Source organism: Tamandua tetradactyla, chromosome 9, assembly GCF_023851605.1.
Source record: "Tamandua tetradactyla isolate mTamTet1 chromosome 9, mTamTet1.pri, whole genome shotgun sequence".
Classification (NCBI taxonomy): domain Eukaryota; kingdom Metazoa; phylum Chordata; class Mammalia; order Pilosa; family Myrmecophagidae; genus Tamandua; species Tamandua tetradactyla.
In genome coordinates this window covers 30,313,056-30,332,420 of record NC_135335.1, presented here as the reverse complement: position 1 = coordinate 30,332,420, position 19,365 = coordinate 30,313,056, and the positions used below count along the sequence as shown (strand labels likewise).

At 47.8% G+C, this 19,365-nt stretch overlaps 1 protein-coding gene and 1 pseudogene across 7 annotated transcripts in view; both read left to right on the top strand.

Moving 5' to 3' along the window:
* The window catches only part of MGLL (monoglyceride lipase), a 175,734-nt gene extending 170,664 nt beyond the window's left edge, over positions 1–5,070 (top strand). For all 7 annotated transcript variants that reach the window (XM_077116336.1, XM_077116333.1, XM_077116339.1 and 4 more), the window contains one exon: positions 1,700–5,070. In XM_077116336.1, coding sequence (XP_076972451.1) covers positions 1,700–1,825 — 126 coding nt within the window. In that variant the 3' untranslated portion in view covers positions 1,826–5,070. The remainder of the gene's footprint in view (positions 1–1,699) is intronic.
* A 10,596-nt stretch (positions 5,071–15,666) lies between these two features.
* On the top strand, positions 15,667–17,994 carry LOC143646901 (splicing factor C9orf78 pseudogene; annotated as a pseudogene).
* Positions 17,995–19,365: the final 1,371 nt, after the last annotated feature.

Sequence of the window (19,365 nt, the reverse complement as noted above, 5' to 3'; positions counted from 1 at the left end):
TCTGAGCTTGGGCTGTGTACCAGGCATGTGACAGTTGACCCTGAAAATGGCCCTTTGTGGTCACTGGGCCGGGGGTGACGTTCACATCCACGGCCCCCAGAGTGGTGCTTGTGGTTTGATCTGCGGCATCCCGCACAGCTGCATGGAGGCCCTGGGTCCGATGCCATCGGTTTAACTGGGTTATGAAGAGAATAGATGACTCACAAGCCCACACCTCCCAAGGGATGGTCAGGATTCAAACTCAGATCGAACTCCAAGCTCAGTGCCCTTCCCCACCCACACCTCCGGGCAGGCACGCACGTCTCCATAAATCAAATGCATCCTTCCTGTCTTTATTGAATTACAGACTCTGACCCACAGCAGATATGGTCTCAGGGGTGGACAGAAAGGAATGAAAACAATAAGTCAGGGAGAAAAAAAAAAGCCAACTCTGATGTTGGAGAGCATAAAAATACAATGGGATGCTTTTCATCTTGGGGTGAAAGTATTGCACAGATCTCACCCTTCGCTGGCAGAGAACCCTGTTGACCCTTCCAGAGTAGTCCACCAAGAATCATTCATTTATTCTTCACTCAGCCACCCATTCACTGATTCTTTAATTCACCAAATGTTTATTGGGCACGTATTTTGTGCCAGTCCCGTGAACAAGATGGTCCAAGTCCCTACCCTCCCATGGGGTCTGTATCCTGGTGAAAGAAACAGATAATGAGCAAATGAACAATGAAATGATTGAGATGGCCAAGAGGCATGACTCATGCCCTAGGGGAAATTAAGTGGGGTGTTGCAGGAGCAGGAACAGAGGATGGGTAAAGCTTACCTTAGGTTGGACAGGCAAGTGTGAGGTCTGATGGTGGAAGGAAGCATTGAAGGACATTCCAGAGAGAGGAAAGAACGGGGTGAAGACCCCCAGCTTGGAAGGCTCTCAGTGCAGTATACAAGTATCCCAAAGGATGCCAGTGCAATGGGAGTGAACCAAATGGTTAGAGTTCAGAAGGGAGGTCTGGCTGGAGACATAAATTCATTGGCTCATGAATGGTTTTCAAAGCCTTGGGACTAGATGAGATTATTAGAGAGAGAAGAGAAGAGGGCCCAAGGCAAGCCCTGAGGCCACCCCAATGGCAGAGTTTGGTGGGCCAGTAGGACCCAGCCTAGCTGAGAAGGAACTGCTGATGAGGTAGGAGGAAAAGCAGGGATGTATAAAATCCTAGAAGGCACAAGAGGAAAATGTTTGTGAAAGGGAAGATCGTTCAACTGTTTTGAGTGATGCTGAGAAGTCAAATGATATGGAGGGCAAAACAGGCATCCACTGGATATGGCAAGTTGAAGGTCATTGGCGACCTTGAAGAAAATGGAGTCTGTGGGTTGGTGGAAGCCAAGGTCAGATTGGTATTAACTGAGGGCTAAGTGGAAGGCAAGAGAGGGGAGACAGGGAATGAGTGAATGGAGGCACCAAAAAGGTTTTGACATCTGGAGAGTGATGTGGAGTCAAGGAGATACTAGGACATGAGGGACCATTTTGGTGCGTGTGAACCATTAGATGACCCAGATGAGCCTGGAGCATGTGATATGAAGCCACCAGCAGACCCTCGGGGGGTGGGGACTGAGTCCAGTGGACAGAGGACACTGTAGGGAAGACACTCCCTCCTGCCTCCGTCAGCCACCTGCTACCCCTGATTGTTTGTGTGTCTCCTCGTTGCAGATTTACGAAGGTGCCTACCACGTTCTCCACAAGGAGCTTCCTGAAGTAGCCAACTCCGTCTTCCATGAAATTAATATGTGGGTGTCTCAAAGGACAGCTGCAGCCAGAGCAGGGTCCCCACCCTGAATTCACAGGCCTGGCTACCATTTCACGGTCTGGGGGAAGCAGGCAGAGGAAGGGCAGAGGATGTGGCTTGCAGAAAATACGTATCTCAAATTGGAGAAATCCCAAGCACATTGGCTTAAAGGAAAAAAACTAGACTTTAATGTCATGCATTTAGGCCGTGAGCCACTGACTGCATCTACTTTTAGGGGTAGAGACTTGATGCAAAAAGGAAGTAGGGTCAGCGGCAATTTTCAAGAGAAGGAAAAATGCTGAAAGGCCCCTTTAAAAAAGTAAAACCTCTGCCCCACCTCTACCAGCTCCCGTGAAGGTTCCCAGGAATTCCTGAGGTTCCTTGGAGTACCAGACTGCAATAATTTGAGGAGAATCTTCTCCTGATACTAGAGCTTATTATCCATCTGTGCCCCACCTCCATCCCACTTCCCGCTCCCCCACCAGCCACAACCGGGAGACCTTTCTCTGGCCATGTCACAAGGTGGCTGGTGTCTCCATGGAAGCTAGCAACTCCGAGCAGATCCCCGGGCCCCTCAAAGGCCCAGAAACCATGCACCATTTACTCCGAATGGGCGGCCACCCCTGATCCATGTCACTTCCTCTGGGGTGGGGTCAAGGTTTAAGCCCAGAAAGAGAAACAAGCAGAAAATCCTCAGTTCTTCCTCCCATACTCACCCTTTCTTCCTCCATCATGGGAGTGTGTGTGACGCCCGCTGCCTCCTGTGGCTATTCAAAGAGGGTGCCTTTCCTTAGTGAATTTTACCTGGCAGAAAAATTATATTGAAGATGAAATGTTTAATATATAATGTATATTCTAAAGCATAGACTATTAGGGTGGAAGCAAGGGGAGCTTGAAAGAACGTGGGGAGCAGTGGGGTGGAGAGTGCTGCAGGCCCTGCCACCAGGTCTCCAGCTCAGCACTGCAACCCTGGCACCGCTGGGGCTCTTGGGGAGGGGGGATAGGTCACAGTCAGAATGTCTGGGACGGTCCTTTGGGTGGCTGGCAAGAACCCCCATGTTCAGGTTGATAAGCTGTAGCCCTGCAGAGGAGAGCCTGGAATTGGGTGTTTCCTGGCAGGAGGCTTCCGGCAGCAAGCGGTGGGGGGCAGGCTGGAGGGGCCGCGTCCCAGGCCCTGACCCATGCCCGGCCCACCCACCTCTGTACCTGCTCGCCCAGGGTGCTGTGACTGAGCAGAGGCAAGGCCCTCGGAAGGCCATGACCAGAGCTTGCCACCCTGTCCCCACCCACAGCGGCCCACCGAGGCGGGGAAGGCGGGTGGCGCTCCTGAGCTCTGGCACTGCTTCTTTCATGTGCAAACCTCCCCCTGGGCCCACATGCAGGGCCAGCAATAAAGAGGGACGGGCCACCAGGTGCGGGAAGGTTGGCACTCCCCCGATGGGATTTCCTTTTACCTCATGAGGCTAATTAGTGGCTATTAGGCCTCTGGGTGGGGGTAGCCTGGGGGGTAGGTGCTGTTCCCCACCAGCCTCTTCCTTCTTGGGTTTTTTTTTTTTTTTTAGTGGGGAGGGGGTGGTGCATGGTCTGGGAATCGAACCCGGGTCTCCCGCATGAAAGGTGAGCATTCTACCACTGAACCTCCTGGGTACCCTCTCCCTGTTGGGTTTTAGACCAGCAGGGCCATGGGAAAATTATCCCCCATGGGCTGTAAGACCCACGGGTCCGCGGGCCATGGACAGACGCTGCTCCCTCCCCTGGCAGGAGTGGGGGCTTGGGCTGAAAGAAATACCCACCTCTGCCCGCAGCAGCGAGAAGAGCTGTCCAGGCACTCACGCCCTGTTCATTCTCAGGGCTTACTCTGGGTTTCCCAGGAGGGGAGCCCCTTATCTTCCCCTCCCCTCTTGGCAGAACCAAGAACTGGTCACCCTGGAGGAGGCCTGGGGCCCCCAGGCTGAAGGAAACTGTGCTCTGGTGGCCACGGGATAGCTGTTCTCCTGAGTCCCGCCCCAGAGAGAGGCGCTCCCCACCCCCACAGACCCCCAACAGTGAGCAAGGTGGTTGCTTAGGGTGCTAACTGGACCCTGAACCCCAGGCAGGGCCGTCTCCACTTATTTCTTTGGCTTCTTTTGGGAGTAGAAAGCAGGCACTAGGAGAGAAGATCAGGGTCCGGGCAGCCGGGCAGCCTCATTTCTGCTCCTCAGCTAAGGAACTGCAGAAACTCCATCTGCAAACCCAAGCTCCCCAGAGCTCAGATCTGCAATTCATGCCCTGAGCTGTGATACCACAGATCAGCTACTGACTCCACCAACCGCTCCCCGCCCCCCTCGTCCGCCTGCAGCCTCTCCATGTAGTTAAATGTCAGGGATGAGGTCTGACCGAGGACACTTTCAGATGCATGAATTTAGTTACACGAAAGCTCTTACAGAGGCACATACCAATTCAGTCTCATTTACTTGTCTGGTTAAAGAACCGCCTAGAGTAAAAAAGAATACTCTTTGAAATCAGGACTGTCTTGGCTGATCTGGAAGAGGGGAGAAGGGGCAGCTGCACGCCACGCCCGCCTGCTGAACAGGGAGACCATGCAGGAGCAAGGGACCTCAGTCATGTCTGGAAATTGAGTTGGGTCTCATAGACACGCCCAGCTTTAGAGCAGAGCCTGAGCTCTGGAGTTGGGAGAGCTTGGCCCTGAGAAATGGAGAGAAGGGTGCAGACCAGGGAGGAGACGTCGGAGATGCAGCCCTGCCAACTCTGCCTGGATGAAGGATGAAACTAATCGGGGGCTTTCGCTGGAGGCTTGGTGTGGATGAGACCCTTCCCCATTCACTCTGATGCCACACTAGCTCACCCAGAAATGGCTTCCATACCTCCAGCCAGGGGAGCTCCCACCCCGTGCCTCTCGGGAAGCCCAAGCCCCTCTTTCTTTGCAGGGATGATGGAGGGGGGGTGGGAGGGCAACCTCCCTCCCCCATCTAGTGGCGAGCGACCCCAGCTCCCTCCCCACCTCCATAACAACCCTGGTCCTGCCCAGCAGCCCATTTCCAGGCACTGTGTGGCTCCATCTCACACTCTCTTTTAGTTCTTTCTCTCCAATTGCTAACACAAACCCATAAAGATCACAATAATTTTCCACGCAGTTTACCTGTTTGTAATTGCCACTGCAACTCGGCCATTTTCGTATATACTGCTAGCAGGGAACGCGTGTATCCATTTAGAACTATTAAAAGAACTATTAAAAGAACTATTAAAGGAACAATGTACGCTACAGCTAATCCTAATAAACCAGATGTTTTCTGAACATGGTCTGCCTGCTTACTGGGCCTCTGATCCTACCAGCATTTCCTGCAGAGAGAGCAACAGGCCCTTTTACCAGGCAGGATGGAGAGTCAGGGCTGACCCCAGTTATCCCACACCAGTCACCTGATGCAGACTCAGGGGGCCCTTCCAGGGCCCAGATTACTGAGTGTGAACTTCATTTCTGTCTGGGATACTCAGAGGGCCAGGGTCATTCCTGTCTCCGCTCCCCAATGCACTGGTTCACCGCCAGGTAAAAATGAACATTTGCACCTGCAGCCCAGGCCACCCTGAGCTCTAGTCTCTGTGGCTGACCATGTCCTCCACAGTCCTGCATGGGTGTCTCACACGTCCCCAAACCACCCCCTCCTCATGTCCACCCCACTCAGCCTCTCCCATCTCGGTACCTGGAGCCCCATCTTCCCTTCTTCTTGGCCTAAGAACCTTTGACACTATCCTTGGACCCTCTTTTGTCTCACACCCACAGCCATCCAGCCGTACAGCCCAGCAGCTCCACCTCCAGGATACACCCAGAGACAGGTCATTTCTCTTTGGCCCCATGGCTGTCACCATCATCTCCAGATGACAACAGTGGCTTCTATGACAGCACCTTCTTTCCTCCCTTCTCCCCTGTCCTCAGTTTCCACACAGCAGCCAGAGCATGCTATTAATATAGGAGTCAGACGATGTCCCCTCTCTCCTCAGAAACTCCCCAAAGCACCCATCACAGTCACATAAAGACCAAAGGCCTTACCAAGGCCTTCGGGCCCCTGCCCTTGCCTTTGTTCACTTGGCTCCAGCCTCCTTGTCCATGAACTTGCCAGTCCTGCTCCCTCACCTCCTTTCAAGCCTTTGCCTAGACATCATCTTCCACCAAAGCTTTTCTGCCCACCTTACCTGAAATTACCACACTCGCCTTGGGCCCCTGCTCTGCCTTATTTTTCTCCAGCATATTTATTGCTGTCTGATGTGCTGTAGATTTTGCTTGTTCATTTGGTTACTGTCTGTCTCCTCCCATTCAAATGTAAGCTCCAGCAGGATGTGTGCCCAGTGTCTAGATCCCTGTCTTGTTCCCAGCAAGTGCCAAGTAAAGTTTTAATAAATGAATGAGTGAATGAGAGAGTGAGTAATGGATGAATGAGTGAATAAGTGAATGAATGAACAAATGAATGCATAAATGAATGAGGAATGAATGAATAAGTATGATGAATTAATGAAGAGATGAAGGGGCGAATAATTAATGAATGAGTTGGAGATAAATAGTGAATGAATGAATGAGTAATGAATGGATGAGCAAATGAATGCATAAATGAGGCATGAATGAATAAGTTTGGAATGAATGAAGGGATGAATGAGTACTAGGTAAATGAATGAAAAAAATAAATGCATAATAAGTGAGGAGTGAATGAATGAGTAATGAATGAATTAGTTAGGAATGAACGAGTGAGTAATGAACATGTGGGTGAACGAATGAGTGAGCAAGTGAATGAGTGAAGACATGCTTTCTCCGGCCAAGACATGAACTTGGCACTGGGGGTGTGGACGCAGGGTCAATTTCGCAGGCGTGGGACCTGGCCACTCATAGATGACCCCAGGTTAGAAAGGTCCCAGGCTCACTTGGTTTAATGCTCTGCTGCCACCCCCTTGAATTTCTTAATAATTTTTGAACAAGGGGCCTTACATTTTCAGTTTGCACTGGGTCCCATAACTATGAAGCTGGTCCTAGGTGGATAAACCTGAGTCACCTCCCACCCCCTCCAAGGGCCTGGCATTGTGCAGAGCCTACTGGCATCCCATTCTCTCCAGGCACACTGTCCACTTACAGCCAACTGAGTCCAACCCAAACTTAGTTCTATTAAACATAGAGCAAACGTGCTAATTGTGTTGGCTTTTCATCTTTCCTCTGTGGATGTTCACTGACTCCTTCCAAAGTTCTTTTGGAGCACCTGTTTTGTGCCAGGCTCTGCATTCGGCATTCAGCAGGTGGGGTCAGCATGGCTTTCCAGAGGACACTACTGTGTCTGAGGACCCCAAAGAGGAGCAGGAGTTGGCCAGTAGAACCGGGGGGCAGGTGGGGGTGGGCGGGCAGGACAGGGCTCAGAGCAGAAGGTACTGCAGTTGATGTCTCAGAGACAGAAGGAGCTCAGGTTGGCCCAAGTTGGGCCAGTCAGCACGCCTGCAGGAAGCCGAGGCACCCTTTAAGGCATGTAACCTGGGGGAGAGGAAGGGGCATTACTGCTTAATGGGTGAGATGAAATAATGCTTATTGGGAGTGATGAAAGAGTTTTGGTAATGGATGGTGGAGATGGTAACACAATGTTGCGAGTATCATTAACGTCACTGAATTGTACACTTGGACACATTAAAATGGGACATTTTGTGTTCTTTATACATTATCAGAATAAAAATAAAGAATTCATTTTTAAGTTTTTTTTAAATTTTCGCTCCTGGGTGAGGCAGACCCAGGAGTGTTCTCCCCCATTGGGTGACTTACCTGCCTGCCCCAGAGGCTGCCACGTTTGCCCTGTAGGGGAGGCAGGGAAGCCAGGAGGGTACCTGAGAAGAGGGTGTTTAACGAGGAGGGTAACATGTGAGCAGTGACCATCCATGCCCACAGCGCTGGGAGCTGGGCTGAGGCCTTCTCCCTGGCTGGGAGCCCTGGGGGCGCTGGCCCTGTCTGGGGCCCACTGCAGCTGCTTCCACCCCCAGCCCTCTTATCCAGAGTGTGTCTGAGCAAAGCACCTGCTGAGATGGGAGCAACGAACCTCCAAACACCTGTGCCTGAGCCAAATTTTCACCTTGTCCTCCCTCTTAGGGGGATAGCCTGGGCTGGGGAGCAAGGAGCCCAGGCTTGGAGCCAGAAACTTGGATTCGAATCCCACCCCGCTAGCTGTGTGATCTTGAGCACCTTATCCTGCCACTCTGAGCTTCAGTTTCCTCCTCTGCTATCTGGAAGGAATCAAGCAAAGTTGGGGGTCCAGTGGGGAGACGGACTTGGATCGAGGGAGGAACTTGCCCTTGCCCTTGGAGTGAACAACTCGCTGCAGCAAAGAGCGGACCCTGGGACTGGGTGAGGATGAAATCAGTGAGCCCAATTGCAAAACCCACCCCATGCCTGGCAAACAGTAGGCACTTGCCTCGTGTCTGCTCCCGATGCCCGAGGAATATCTCTCAGGGAGCTTCAAAAGAGTCTGTGATGGCATGTAGCAGCAAGAAGGAAAGGGCGCCCCAGGCAGAGGGAACAGGGCCGGCAAAGGCTTGGAGATGGGAGAGTCTGGGTGTGTTAGGAAACTGTGACCAGTGCTAGGTGACAGGGAGGGGGTGGGGCTGTGGTGCAGGCGGGGAGCTCCATGGAGATGGGTGGGGTGGGACAGCACACGGGGGAGGTAGGTGATCAGATCAGAGTTTACTTCCTCTTTGCATTTTAGATTTAATTCCTTTATACATTGCCCACATATATAAACTTACATACATATGTAAATGTCATGTCACCCACGGGCCTCTTTAATGCTGACGGGTTTTCTTCATTCTTTTTCCTTTTTCCTCGGCTTCCTCCTTCCACAATCCTCCCAACCAGGTCACCCAAGTCAACTCCTGGTCTTAATTCTACCCTAATTGTTCTGATTGTTCCCTGCTCATATTTATCACATACAGACACCACCAACACACGTGTGGAGCTGCGTGGGCTACTTCCTTTCACAACCACAGGATCGCATTGCACACACTTACCTCCAGTTTGCTGTCCCTCTTCCAGATGTCTCCTGGAAATCTCGGGGGAAAAATTTTTTTTTCAAACTTATTCAAGGGTAGTTTAGTAAAAGGGCTATTTACTGGAGGAGGGTTATGGGCCCAATCGGGGATGGTGCTTCACCCTGAAACTAGCAATAATGGGGAGCTGCGATACCCTTCAGGGCTGGGACATAAGGTGGCCGCTGGAGCACAGAGAACTGTAGCCATGGGAGAGGCGCCACCTATCACGCTGTATCCTTGAAAGCTAGCAGGGGAAGAGTTGCCGCCAAACTTTTTCTCCTCCCATCTTCCAATTTCCTGGGCTATCTCATTGCTCTGAAATCTTGCCTGCATGTCTTCTGTCTCCTGGTATAAGATGGCTGCTGCAGCTCCCATCACCACTTCCTCATCCCAGCCAGGAAGAAGGGAGAAGAGGAAAAAAGGCAGGCATGCTCCTTTCATGGGAATAAACCAGAAATCATATCTAAAATTTCTGCTCACATCTGAAATCTGATTGCATGGCTGTATCCAAATGCAAGGGAGGCTGGGAAACAGGCCATATGCCACCTAAGAATGAAAGGAAGGTCAAATATGGGAACATGCAGCAGGCCTTGTCACTGGAACTGTGATGGTTAATTTGGTTAATTTTACATGTCACTTGGCTTGGCTAGGCAATGGCATCTGGTTGTTTGGTGAAATGCTGGTCTGGTTTGCTACTTAGGATATATCTCAGCATCTGCCATCAGGTGACTTTAAATAAAGGTGATTACCTTCCATGATGTAAGCTGACCTCGTCCAATCAGCTGGAGGCCTTAAGAGCCAAAACGGAGGTTTCCTGGAGAAGAAAGTCTGCCTCAAGACTGTAGCATAAAAATCCTGCCTGAGTTTCCAGCCTGCCACCTGCCCTACAGATTTCAGACTCACCAGCCCCCACACCTACTTGAGCCAATTCCTTAAAATAAATATTTTATTTTAAGAACCTTGGTGGTTCTGTTTCTCTGGAGAACCCAGACTGGTGCAGGAACTAATGTCTGCATTGAAACTCTCACCAAGGAGCAGCTGAGATGCCTGCCCAGGAAGACAGAGCTGAGGCCCTGCGAGGAGGGGCCCCAGGAGCAAGCTTGGGGAGGCTCAGTGGGGAGTGAGGGTCTCCACGAGGGCCACGGCTGTGGGGAACGCAGAAGCAGAATCTCAACCAGGAACCATTGCAGAAGGATAATCAACAAGATGTGATGAACAGCTCAGTTTGAGGGCTGAGGAACTAGGAAAGAAGAGAACACACATGCATCCCCCAAAATTCCATGGATAAGTAAAGGTTGCATGATATACCCATTTGCCCATGTTAAACTTTCCAGGAAGGCCTTGGAATTCACCTGGATTGAGCCCTCCCTGCTCCCGTTGGGGGCTTCTGCAGAGGACCTCCTTGAATTCTGGGTAGTTGGAGGTGCTGTCCTCAACTAAACTGTAAGTATATCAAGTCTGCAAGGGTGGGGTGATTTGTGAAGGCTGGTACAGAAGGCTGAGTTCAAGCCCACGTCTGGGGACCCGGACAGGACACCCCTGCCCCACCCATAAGGGAGGCAGTGTTGATAAATCTCTGGGGTGTGGAAGGCTAGTGTCCTCCAGCCCCATCCTAACCCACCTGAAGGGAGTCCTCACTGCCTGTGGATAGCTTCGGGGCTCCAAGGTAGAATTACCAAGGCCTAAGGACCTCAAAGCCACTTCTCTCCAAGCCTGTATTACAGACACTTCCCACCAGAGGACCCAGATAAAACCCACCTTGGACTGGCAACGTCACGTGCGCACACACCAAGAAAAGGAACAACTTCCTTCATGGGGAAGAAGGTTCTGGTCCTTCCATCAGTTAGGCTACAGCTAATGTGTGGCATAATTTTATTCTTGGCCTGGTGGCTTAGTCTCTTTCTCTCCCTCCCTCGCCATTTTGGCACGTCGGGTTCTTCTAGACCTCTGAATTACAAGCCTCACCGGCGACTAGTGATGATGCAGTCTTGTCTCTTTAACCCTATTGGCCTTCTCCTTAGTCCTCCACCTGCCCAACATCCACTGCTACAAGTACACTCAGGAACAGCATCTCTATGGTCACAGTCACTCATCCATCCTCCCTGTGTGATTGGCTACCTTCCCCTGGAGGCCACGCCCTAACTCCGCCTCTCCTCAAACTGTATATAATCCAGGGCTCGCTGAGCCTCGTGGTCTTTAGCTTCTGGCGACCCTGGCAAGAAAAGGAACAACTTCCTTCATGGGGAAGAAGGTTCTGGCCCTTCCATCAGTTAGGCTACAGCTAATGTCCCAGTTCCCAGATTCCCAGTTCCCAGGAGATGTGATGGCAGCAGTCACGCCCAGCAGAGTGAGAACGCTCATGTGTTCACTGCCTTGCTCCATGGAGGACTTTACTGAAAGTACGTGGGATGCGATCAAATAGGAAGGCAGAAGATCAAGGCCGGGGTAAACAGTAAAGGAAAAAATGATCAGATAAAATTAGTGAAGGGCTAATACTCAAAGGCTAGGCAGGTGTCCAGTTATGTGGAGGTTAAATGTCCTTAGGGAGCTGTGGACTGGGCTACCCTCAAGTGTGCAACCATGCCAAGGCAGTGGATTCTTTTGCCCGATGCACTCAAATGACCAATTCCTGAGACACCAGCGTTTCAAAAAGAGAGTTTATTGCTAGGCATGAAGCAGGAGAACAGATGGCCCATTGGTCCAAAAATCTGTCTCCCTGAACTGCAGTAACTCCGATAGTTTTATATTATTAAAAGATGGGCAGATTTGGGGATAATAGCACAACAGATGATGTGATTAGAGGTGATCTAATTATTGGCCATGTGTAGATTGATTACATGCTCACAGAGTATAAACAGAAAATGGTAGCCTTGATATGATGATGGGCGTGATTTTTAGTATTATAATGAGGTGTATGTGACTTGTAGATCAAGGTCAAAGCTACTGAGCATGTCAGGTGGGCCCACTGTGGTTAGATCCAACCTGGGTTATCAAGATAACTTTGGACTTGGGGTGGGTTAGTTTTGGGCTGACCCAGAACCCTTCATTAATAAACATTAGGGGCTGTCTTTAGTGATCACAAGATTCTAAAGTTGAAAAAACAGATAAAATGGGTACAAGTAAGGATCAGTCACAAGGTTTTCACAATCACAAGGGCACAAAATAAAGCCTATACAATCATTATCAGAGATCAAGGCAGTTGGATTACAGTTCAAAGATTTCAGGTATTTCCCTCTGTCTACTCCAATATACCAGAAAGCAAAACGAATATCTATATAATGATTCAGCAACCATAATCATCCCTAAAATCCAAATTTCTCAGTTACAAGTGCTTTACCCATGAATGAGTATGGGTTAGTGCTAGGGTAAGGTTAGGGTGAGGGCTAGATTAGGGTTATAGTTAGCTTTGGGGTTAAATTAGGGTTAGGTTCGGGTTACATTAGGATTAGGGTTACTTTTAGAAAAGGGTTAGGGTCAGATTAGGATTAGGGCTGCAGTCAGGCTATGATCATGATTAAGTCAGGGTTAACTAAGGATTGGGGTTACGGTTAGGTTATGGTTAGATTTAGGTGGTGTTGAGTTTTGGTTAGGATAGAATTAGGGTTAAGTTTAGGTTAAGACTGGGTAGGATTAGGTTAGGTTAGGGAAATGGTTAGGCTAGAGCTAAAATTAAGATAATGATTAAGGTAAGGTTAGTTTATTTTTAGGGTGAGGGTCAGGATTTAGGTTTGCTAAAGCTACTGGAATTAAATATAGCAGAAATGGGTGGTTTTTAAATGGGGATTTATTATTTTATAGATTTACAGTTTTACGGCCATGAGTATGTCAAATTAAGGCACCAACAGGACGACGCCTTCTCTGAGGTCTGGGACCCTCTTCCCTTTGGAGTGCACATGGCCTGCATCTTCTGGTCTCCACTCCCGGGTTTTATCACCTTCAGCTTCTGGCTTCAGTTGCCTCCTCTCTCAGCTTCTTTGTGCTCTTCTCTCTCAGCTTCTCTGAGCTTCTCTCGATTTCATCCCTTATACAGGATTCCAGTAAAAGGATTTGAGGCCCACCTTGGGGCAATTCCTCAGTTGAAATACTCTAATCAAAAGGTCCCACCTACAATAGGTCTGCACCCACAGGAATTGATGAAAAGAACCTGGCCTTTTCTGGGGTTCATAAAATCCTCAAACTACCACAGAATTCAACATGGATTCTTTGCATTAAGTTTGATTTTTTAAAATATTGCATTAACATATTATTTATTGTCATGGTCAGGTTCATGTGTCAACTTGACCAAGTGGTACCTGTTTGTCTGGTTGGGCAAGTGCTGGCCCGTCTTTTGCTATGAGGACATTTCATAGCATTAAATCATGATTACATCAGCTACATTCACAGCTTATTCCATTTGTAATCAGCCAAGGGGAGTGTCTTCTGCAATGAGTGATGCTCAATCTAATCACTGGAAGCCTTTTAAGGAGGATTCAGAAGAGACAGACCTCTCTTCCAGCTTTGGCCCGTGAGCCTCTCCTGTGGAGTTCGTCCAGACCATCCATTGGAATCGTCAGCTTCACAGCCTGCCCTACAGTTTTTGGACTCTACGTTCCCACGGTTACATGAGACACTTTTATAAATTTTATATTTATGAATATTTCCTGTTGACTGTTTCTCTAGGGAACCCTAACTAATACATTTATCTTGATTATTGCCCTCTTTTGCGTCTCCTTAAATTTGTACCCGAGGTGTGTGTTTGCCTCCCCCTAATCTCAACCCTGGTTGGATTCTTTTTTGGCATTATAGCACTTGAAAAATTACATCACTTTTTAGACAACTTTATTTCAGCATAATAACTTTTTCGGTCAAAACACTAAATAAATACTCCCTACAAATAGTGATATTTTGACAATTTGGTTTCAGACAAAGACATGCTGACCTATATCCCCAAGAAAATCTGTGAAACAAACTGGAAGTGCACATCCTGTTTTGATGACGCTCCATGAGACGTCTTTCAAGACGCTGCATTCTGCCATACTGTGGGTGATTTTCATTCATATTGACACACTCTTGTGTTTAGCTTTTATTTTGCCCTAGAGGTATTTTGTGTGTGTGTTATAATTTTGATTTTGAGTGACATTTGAGTGCAAGAAAACCCCAATTCCCCAGAAGGTTGGAAAAACTGAAGAAAACTGTCAAGAAAAAAGAACGCACCTTCCAAGATGACCTCCCACTGTATCTGCCACTGCTCACCACCTACTCTCATGCACCCTTTTCCTTTTTCATGGGTGCAACAAAACTTATCACATTATGTTGTACGCACAAAACTCTCTTAATTTCCTTTCAATTGTTGTTTATCTTCTCATCATGCAATTGATCGATCTGCGAAAAACTGGGGTGCATCCTTGGTTGGAATAGAGAATCCATATAATTTTTCCCACTAAAACCAATGGACATATTTTTCATTTAACAGTGTTTTCACTTAGAGGCAGGAATGAATTAAAATTCTTAAGGAAGTTGTGTTGGTTAGATTCAGTTGTCAACTTGGCCAGGTGAGCATACCTAGTTTTGTTGCTGCGGACATAAGCCAACGGTATGTGAACCTCATCTGTTGCCAATTACATCTGCAGTCGGCTAGGAGGCGTGTCTGCTGCAATGAGTGACGTTTGACTTAATTGGCTGGCGTGTAAATGAGAGATCGCAAAGTAGCACAGCTAGCAGCTCGGCATTCCTCATCTCAGCACTTGCAGCTCAGCCCAGGCCTTTGGAGATGCAGAAAGAAGTCACCCCGGGGAAAGTTGTTGGAACCCAGGGGCCTGGAGAGAAGACCAGCAGAGACCATCCTGTGCCTTCCACGTAAGAAAGAACCTCAGTGGAAAGTTAGCTGCCTTTCCTCTGAAGAATTAACAAAATAAATCCCTTTTATTAAAAGCCAATCCGTCTCTGGTGTGTTGCATTCTGGCAGCTAGCAAACCAGAACAGAAGTTATCAATGTAATTTTTAATTCTAAAATTAATCCAACCAACATAGAAACACAACAGAAATGGATTGCCCCCACCCCCACCCCCACCTCCCCTCCAAGTTGGCTGTCACTCAGCAGTTCTTCCATTCGCCCTTTGCTGGGCTAAGCTGTGACAGAGGCTTGCCATGCCTCTGTTTTCCTTATGACAGTGCCTCCCTAACCACCTTTGCAACTACTGGAAGCCCCACCACATCTATTTCCCATCATTTCCTTCCCCACATAGTGCTTGCTGAACCTGGTTGTGACAGTTCCGGTTTATAGGCAACACTGGCACATAAAGTATTTCCTCATCACTTTGGTGTCTCTACCTTAGACTTCCAAGTAGCTATGAAAATGCGGAACTGGGAGGTTGGGTGATGCCCCTCCCCACATCGGCCACTCCTGGGGGACAGCAGGTTAGGGGGTTGTAACTCTCCTCCTAGCGTGAAGGCCACCATTTTTTTACACTTGGCAGTGAACCACTAATATATAAATTCTAGAGTATTTGTCCTTAAACTCCCTCACTTCTATTGAAATCTGTTGCAACAGAAACTGATATGATTTCAAATAGCAGCTGTAAAAAAACAAGTGTTTGATGTACTAGTTCACTTTTTTCTAATGCATATTAAAAGAAATGCTCATATAAAGAAACCCTTCAACTCAACAACAAGCAGACAATCAATTTTAAAATGGGCAAAAAACTTGAATAGACATGTCTGCAAAGAAGATACACAAATGGCCAAAAGGCACATCCAAAGATGCTCGATATCATTAGCCATTAGGGAAATGCAAATCAAAATCTCAATGGGAGGGTTCATCAGCATGGTGGCTGGACCCCAGGGGTGGGTGTGGGTGGGGGTTTGTACAAGTATGCCAGCCACTGGGAAGACTTTTTGGGTGCTGGGCTGACTCAGAGTTAGAGGGTGAGCAGGACTCAGTGGAGGTTCCATTAAAACTGGAAGAGACCTAAGAAGTACAGAGTTTGAAGAAGAGGCCCGATGGAGTGAGTGCTGTGGCTCTTCTAGAGCGAGAGAAGGTACAAGAAAAGATCTCTTTCAGATGAAGACAGGTATATGGTGGACACGAGGAAACTAAAGGAGGGGTCAAAGATAAGATCAGTGAAGAGGAAGACCTTCACCCGGAGACGTCATTTTCTGCAGAAACCAACTGAAGGGATGAGGAGGCAAACATGATGAAGTACAATGAGAACTTAAGAAGAAGAAAGGGATTGTGGAACATGAGGAACAGAAGGTAAAGTGCAGAGGGTTCTCTTTTTGAACTTCCAGAAAATATCTGTTTCCTCAGCAAAGAAAACCAAGGAAATGTTTTCCAACCAAATACTGAGACATCTCTGATGTGGACTTTGACGTTGATGCTAAAATTATTTCCACAGAGGATGCCAAGGCCCATCTGCTGACAGAGCAGAAAAACAAGAAGAAAGACAGTGAGATATCTTTTGTGCCCTCTAACATGGCAGTAAATTATGTGCAACACTACCAATTTTATCATGAGGAGCTCAATGTTCCCAAATGGAGGAACAAAGAACTGAAAGCCCGGCCTTTGAGAGTTGGAGACATGGAGAAGCCAGAGCCTGAGTGGTCCCCTCCTAACCACAAGCATCCTGCTGATAAGAGGCCATTGGTGCCTATCACTATGAAAAGTTCAAGATGGACAGGTGGTCCTGAGGGTGGCTGAAGAGAAGAAATGCGGTGTGGGATGTAAATGGCGCCCTCCCCCACCCCCTGAAAGCAGACTTCAGGAGAGAGGCCTGCTGATTTTTGCTAGCAGACAGTTCCAAAATAGACTCTTTTAGTCCTGTTGCTTACCTATCAGATTTTTAAGCTCTGAATTTATAACACTTTGAAACAAAATCATGTGCAGTTTTCCTATTTGGGGGCAAACTATTCTTGTGAGCATTATCAAATCTTGTTTGTAAATGTGCTGACTTTCTCTTAATATTTGTTCTGGGTCAGGAGGATACAGCTGTGTGTTCAGGAAGAAATAATACCCTTTAGCTCATGCTTTTATTATATATGCAATTATGTCTTCTATTTTCAAATATCTGGAATGCGGTTCAGAAAGGTATCTCATCTTGTTTATAGTGGATCCAGGTGACAACAGAAAAATCTAGGATGGGACCAAAGAGATGTAAATTTTCTGATGTTCACAAAATTACCTGTTTCTTTTTCATTTCAGAAAGACAACTCCAATCACTTTTATTGTTTAATTATTAAATAGGAAATGAATTTTTAAAAAAAATCTCAATGTATACCATTTCACGCCTATTAGAATGGCTACTATTTTAAAAAATGGAAAATTACAGGCATTGGAGAAGATGTGGAGAAATAGGGACATTTACTCATTTTTGGTGGGGACATAAAATTGTGCAGCCACCGTGGAAAACAGTTTGGCAGTCCCTTAAAAATGTAAGCATAGGAATACTCTATGACCCAGCAGCAATTCCACTTTTAGGTATATGCCAAAAAGAACTGAAAACAGGGACTCAAACAGATATTTGCATACTTATATTCATAGTACCATTTTTCAGAAGAGTCAAAAGATGGAAGCAACCCAAGTGCCCTTCAATTGATAAATGGATAAAGTGTGGTCTATTCACACAATGGAATATTATTCAGCCGTAAAAAAAAGAATGACGTTCTGATATGTGGGAAACATGAATGAACCTCAAAGACATAATGTTGAGTGAAATAAGCCAGATACAAAAGGACAAACATTGTATGATCTCACTGGTATGAAATAATTAGAATAAGGAAACCCAAAGACTCAGAATCCTAGAATATAGGTTACCAGGGACAGGGTGGGGACAGGGAATAGTGAGATAAGGCTGAAACTGTACAGAGTTAGGTAATGGATGGCGGTGATGGTAGTATAACATTGTGAACAGAATTAACAGTACTGAATTATATTTTTGAATGCGGTTAAAAGGAGAAATGTTAGGTTGTATATGGCACTAGGATAAACAAACAAACCAACCATGGAAATGCACAGCACAGTGGACCTAAGTTAAACCGTGGACTATCGCTAAGTGCATAGTTATAAAAATGTGCTTTTATCAACTGTAACAAATATACCAGACCAATGTAAAGTATTAATAATAGAGTGGTATGTGGGAATCCTGGATTTTATGCATGACTGTTCTGTAAACCCACAACTTCTCTAATAAATACAAGTTTTTAAAAAGAGAAATGTATAGTAATTAAAATTGCTTTAAAAACTGCACGTTTAAATCTCTCGGACGTACCCTGGCCCTCCTGGGGTTGGTGAGTTACTTGAGGTAGGACCTGCTCTCAGGCCTTCCCCTTGGCCCCACCCTTCCTATCTGCACACCCCACAGCAGCCAGAGTGAACTTCTGCAAAAATGCAAGTCAGATCCTGTCATCTGCCTAGTTCAAAACCCTCCTGGCTGGCCACTGACCACAGGACCACCCCCAGCATCCCCAGCCCCCACTTTTATAAATAACAACTCTCTAGACACTCCAAATAAGCGAGGAGGGAGGTCCTGTCATAATCATCCCCATTTTACAGGTGGGCAAGCTGAGGGAGAGAGGTGACCAGGTACAAGAGGCACAGCCAAGGTGGGTACTGCAGCCCTTGCAGGACTCCACACCTGGCTTCGGGGATCCCTCCTGGTCCACCTGCAGCAGCTTTGGACTCCCAGAGTCTTATGTACAAACTATATTCCCAGCCTAGTAAGCCCTGCTCTTGCCTGCTTGGCAAGCTCTGGGATCCTCTTAGGACCTACTTCAGGGTCTTTTTGCTGTGACAACTCCCTCCCACCCCTCCAAATTACTGATTACTACCCCAGCCCTTTCCTGACTCCTGGCTCATGTGCCCCAACCAGTCACGCATGGCCACCACTTAGAATCTTACAGCTTCCCCTACATGACAAACTCCGAAGAGCAAGACCAAGGAAAATACATGGAAGGAGAGGAAGGAAAGACCCAAGAAGTTCTGGAGAACTGATAGTAAACAGTAAAACTATAAAGAACTGAGAAGTAATTGCAGGGCAAGCCAAGATACTATTAAAAGACCAGTGAAACACTCCTTTCAAGGCTGTGCTGTATGACCTACCCTAGTTTGAACCGTGCAGTTCCCAGGGCAACAGAGCCCTGAGAGGCTGCTGTGGGCGCTCCCCAATGACACCACAGTCCGCTGGGAGGCAGACCCTGGGCCAAGGGGAGATGCTCACTTGCTGTCAACCTCTCTCCCCAGAATGTGTTCCGCCAGAGCCAGTGGCCAGTTAGGGCTGTGCTAGGCTGGGGTTGAGGTTAGCAGCAGACAGCAGGGTCCACTTGGGCCTGAAGCCCTTGCAGTGGGAGGGCTGGGAGCTGCAGGCAGATGGGACATGGACTTTCACTTGCCTGCCACCCACTCCTTCTCGGTCTTGTGCAGAGGCTGCCCTAGATGTGCCAAGCCTCAGTCCCTAAGCCTGTGAAATGGAGGGTAGTGAGAACTAGGTGACACCACATCTATATAGTATATTATATCGATAGCCTTCTCTGTGCAGCAAGTGTTCTTAAGTAAGTGCTAGAAATATCTATGGCTAAG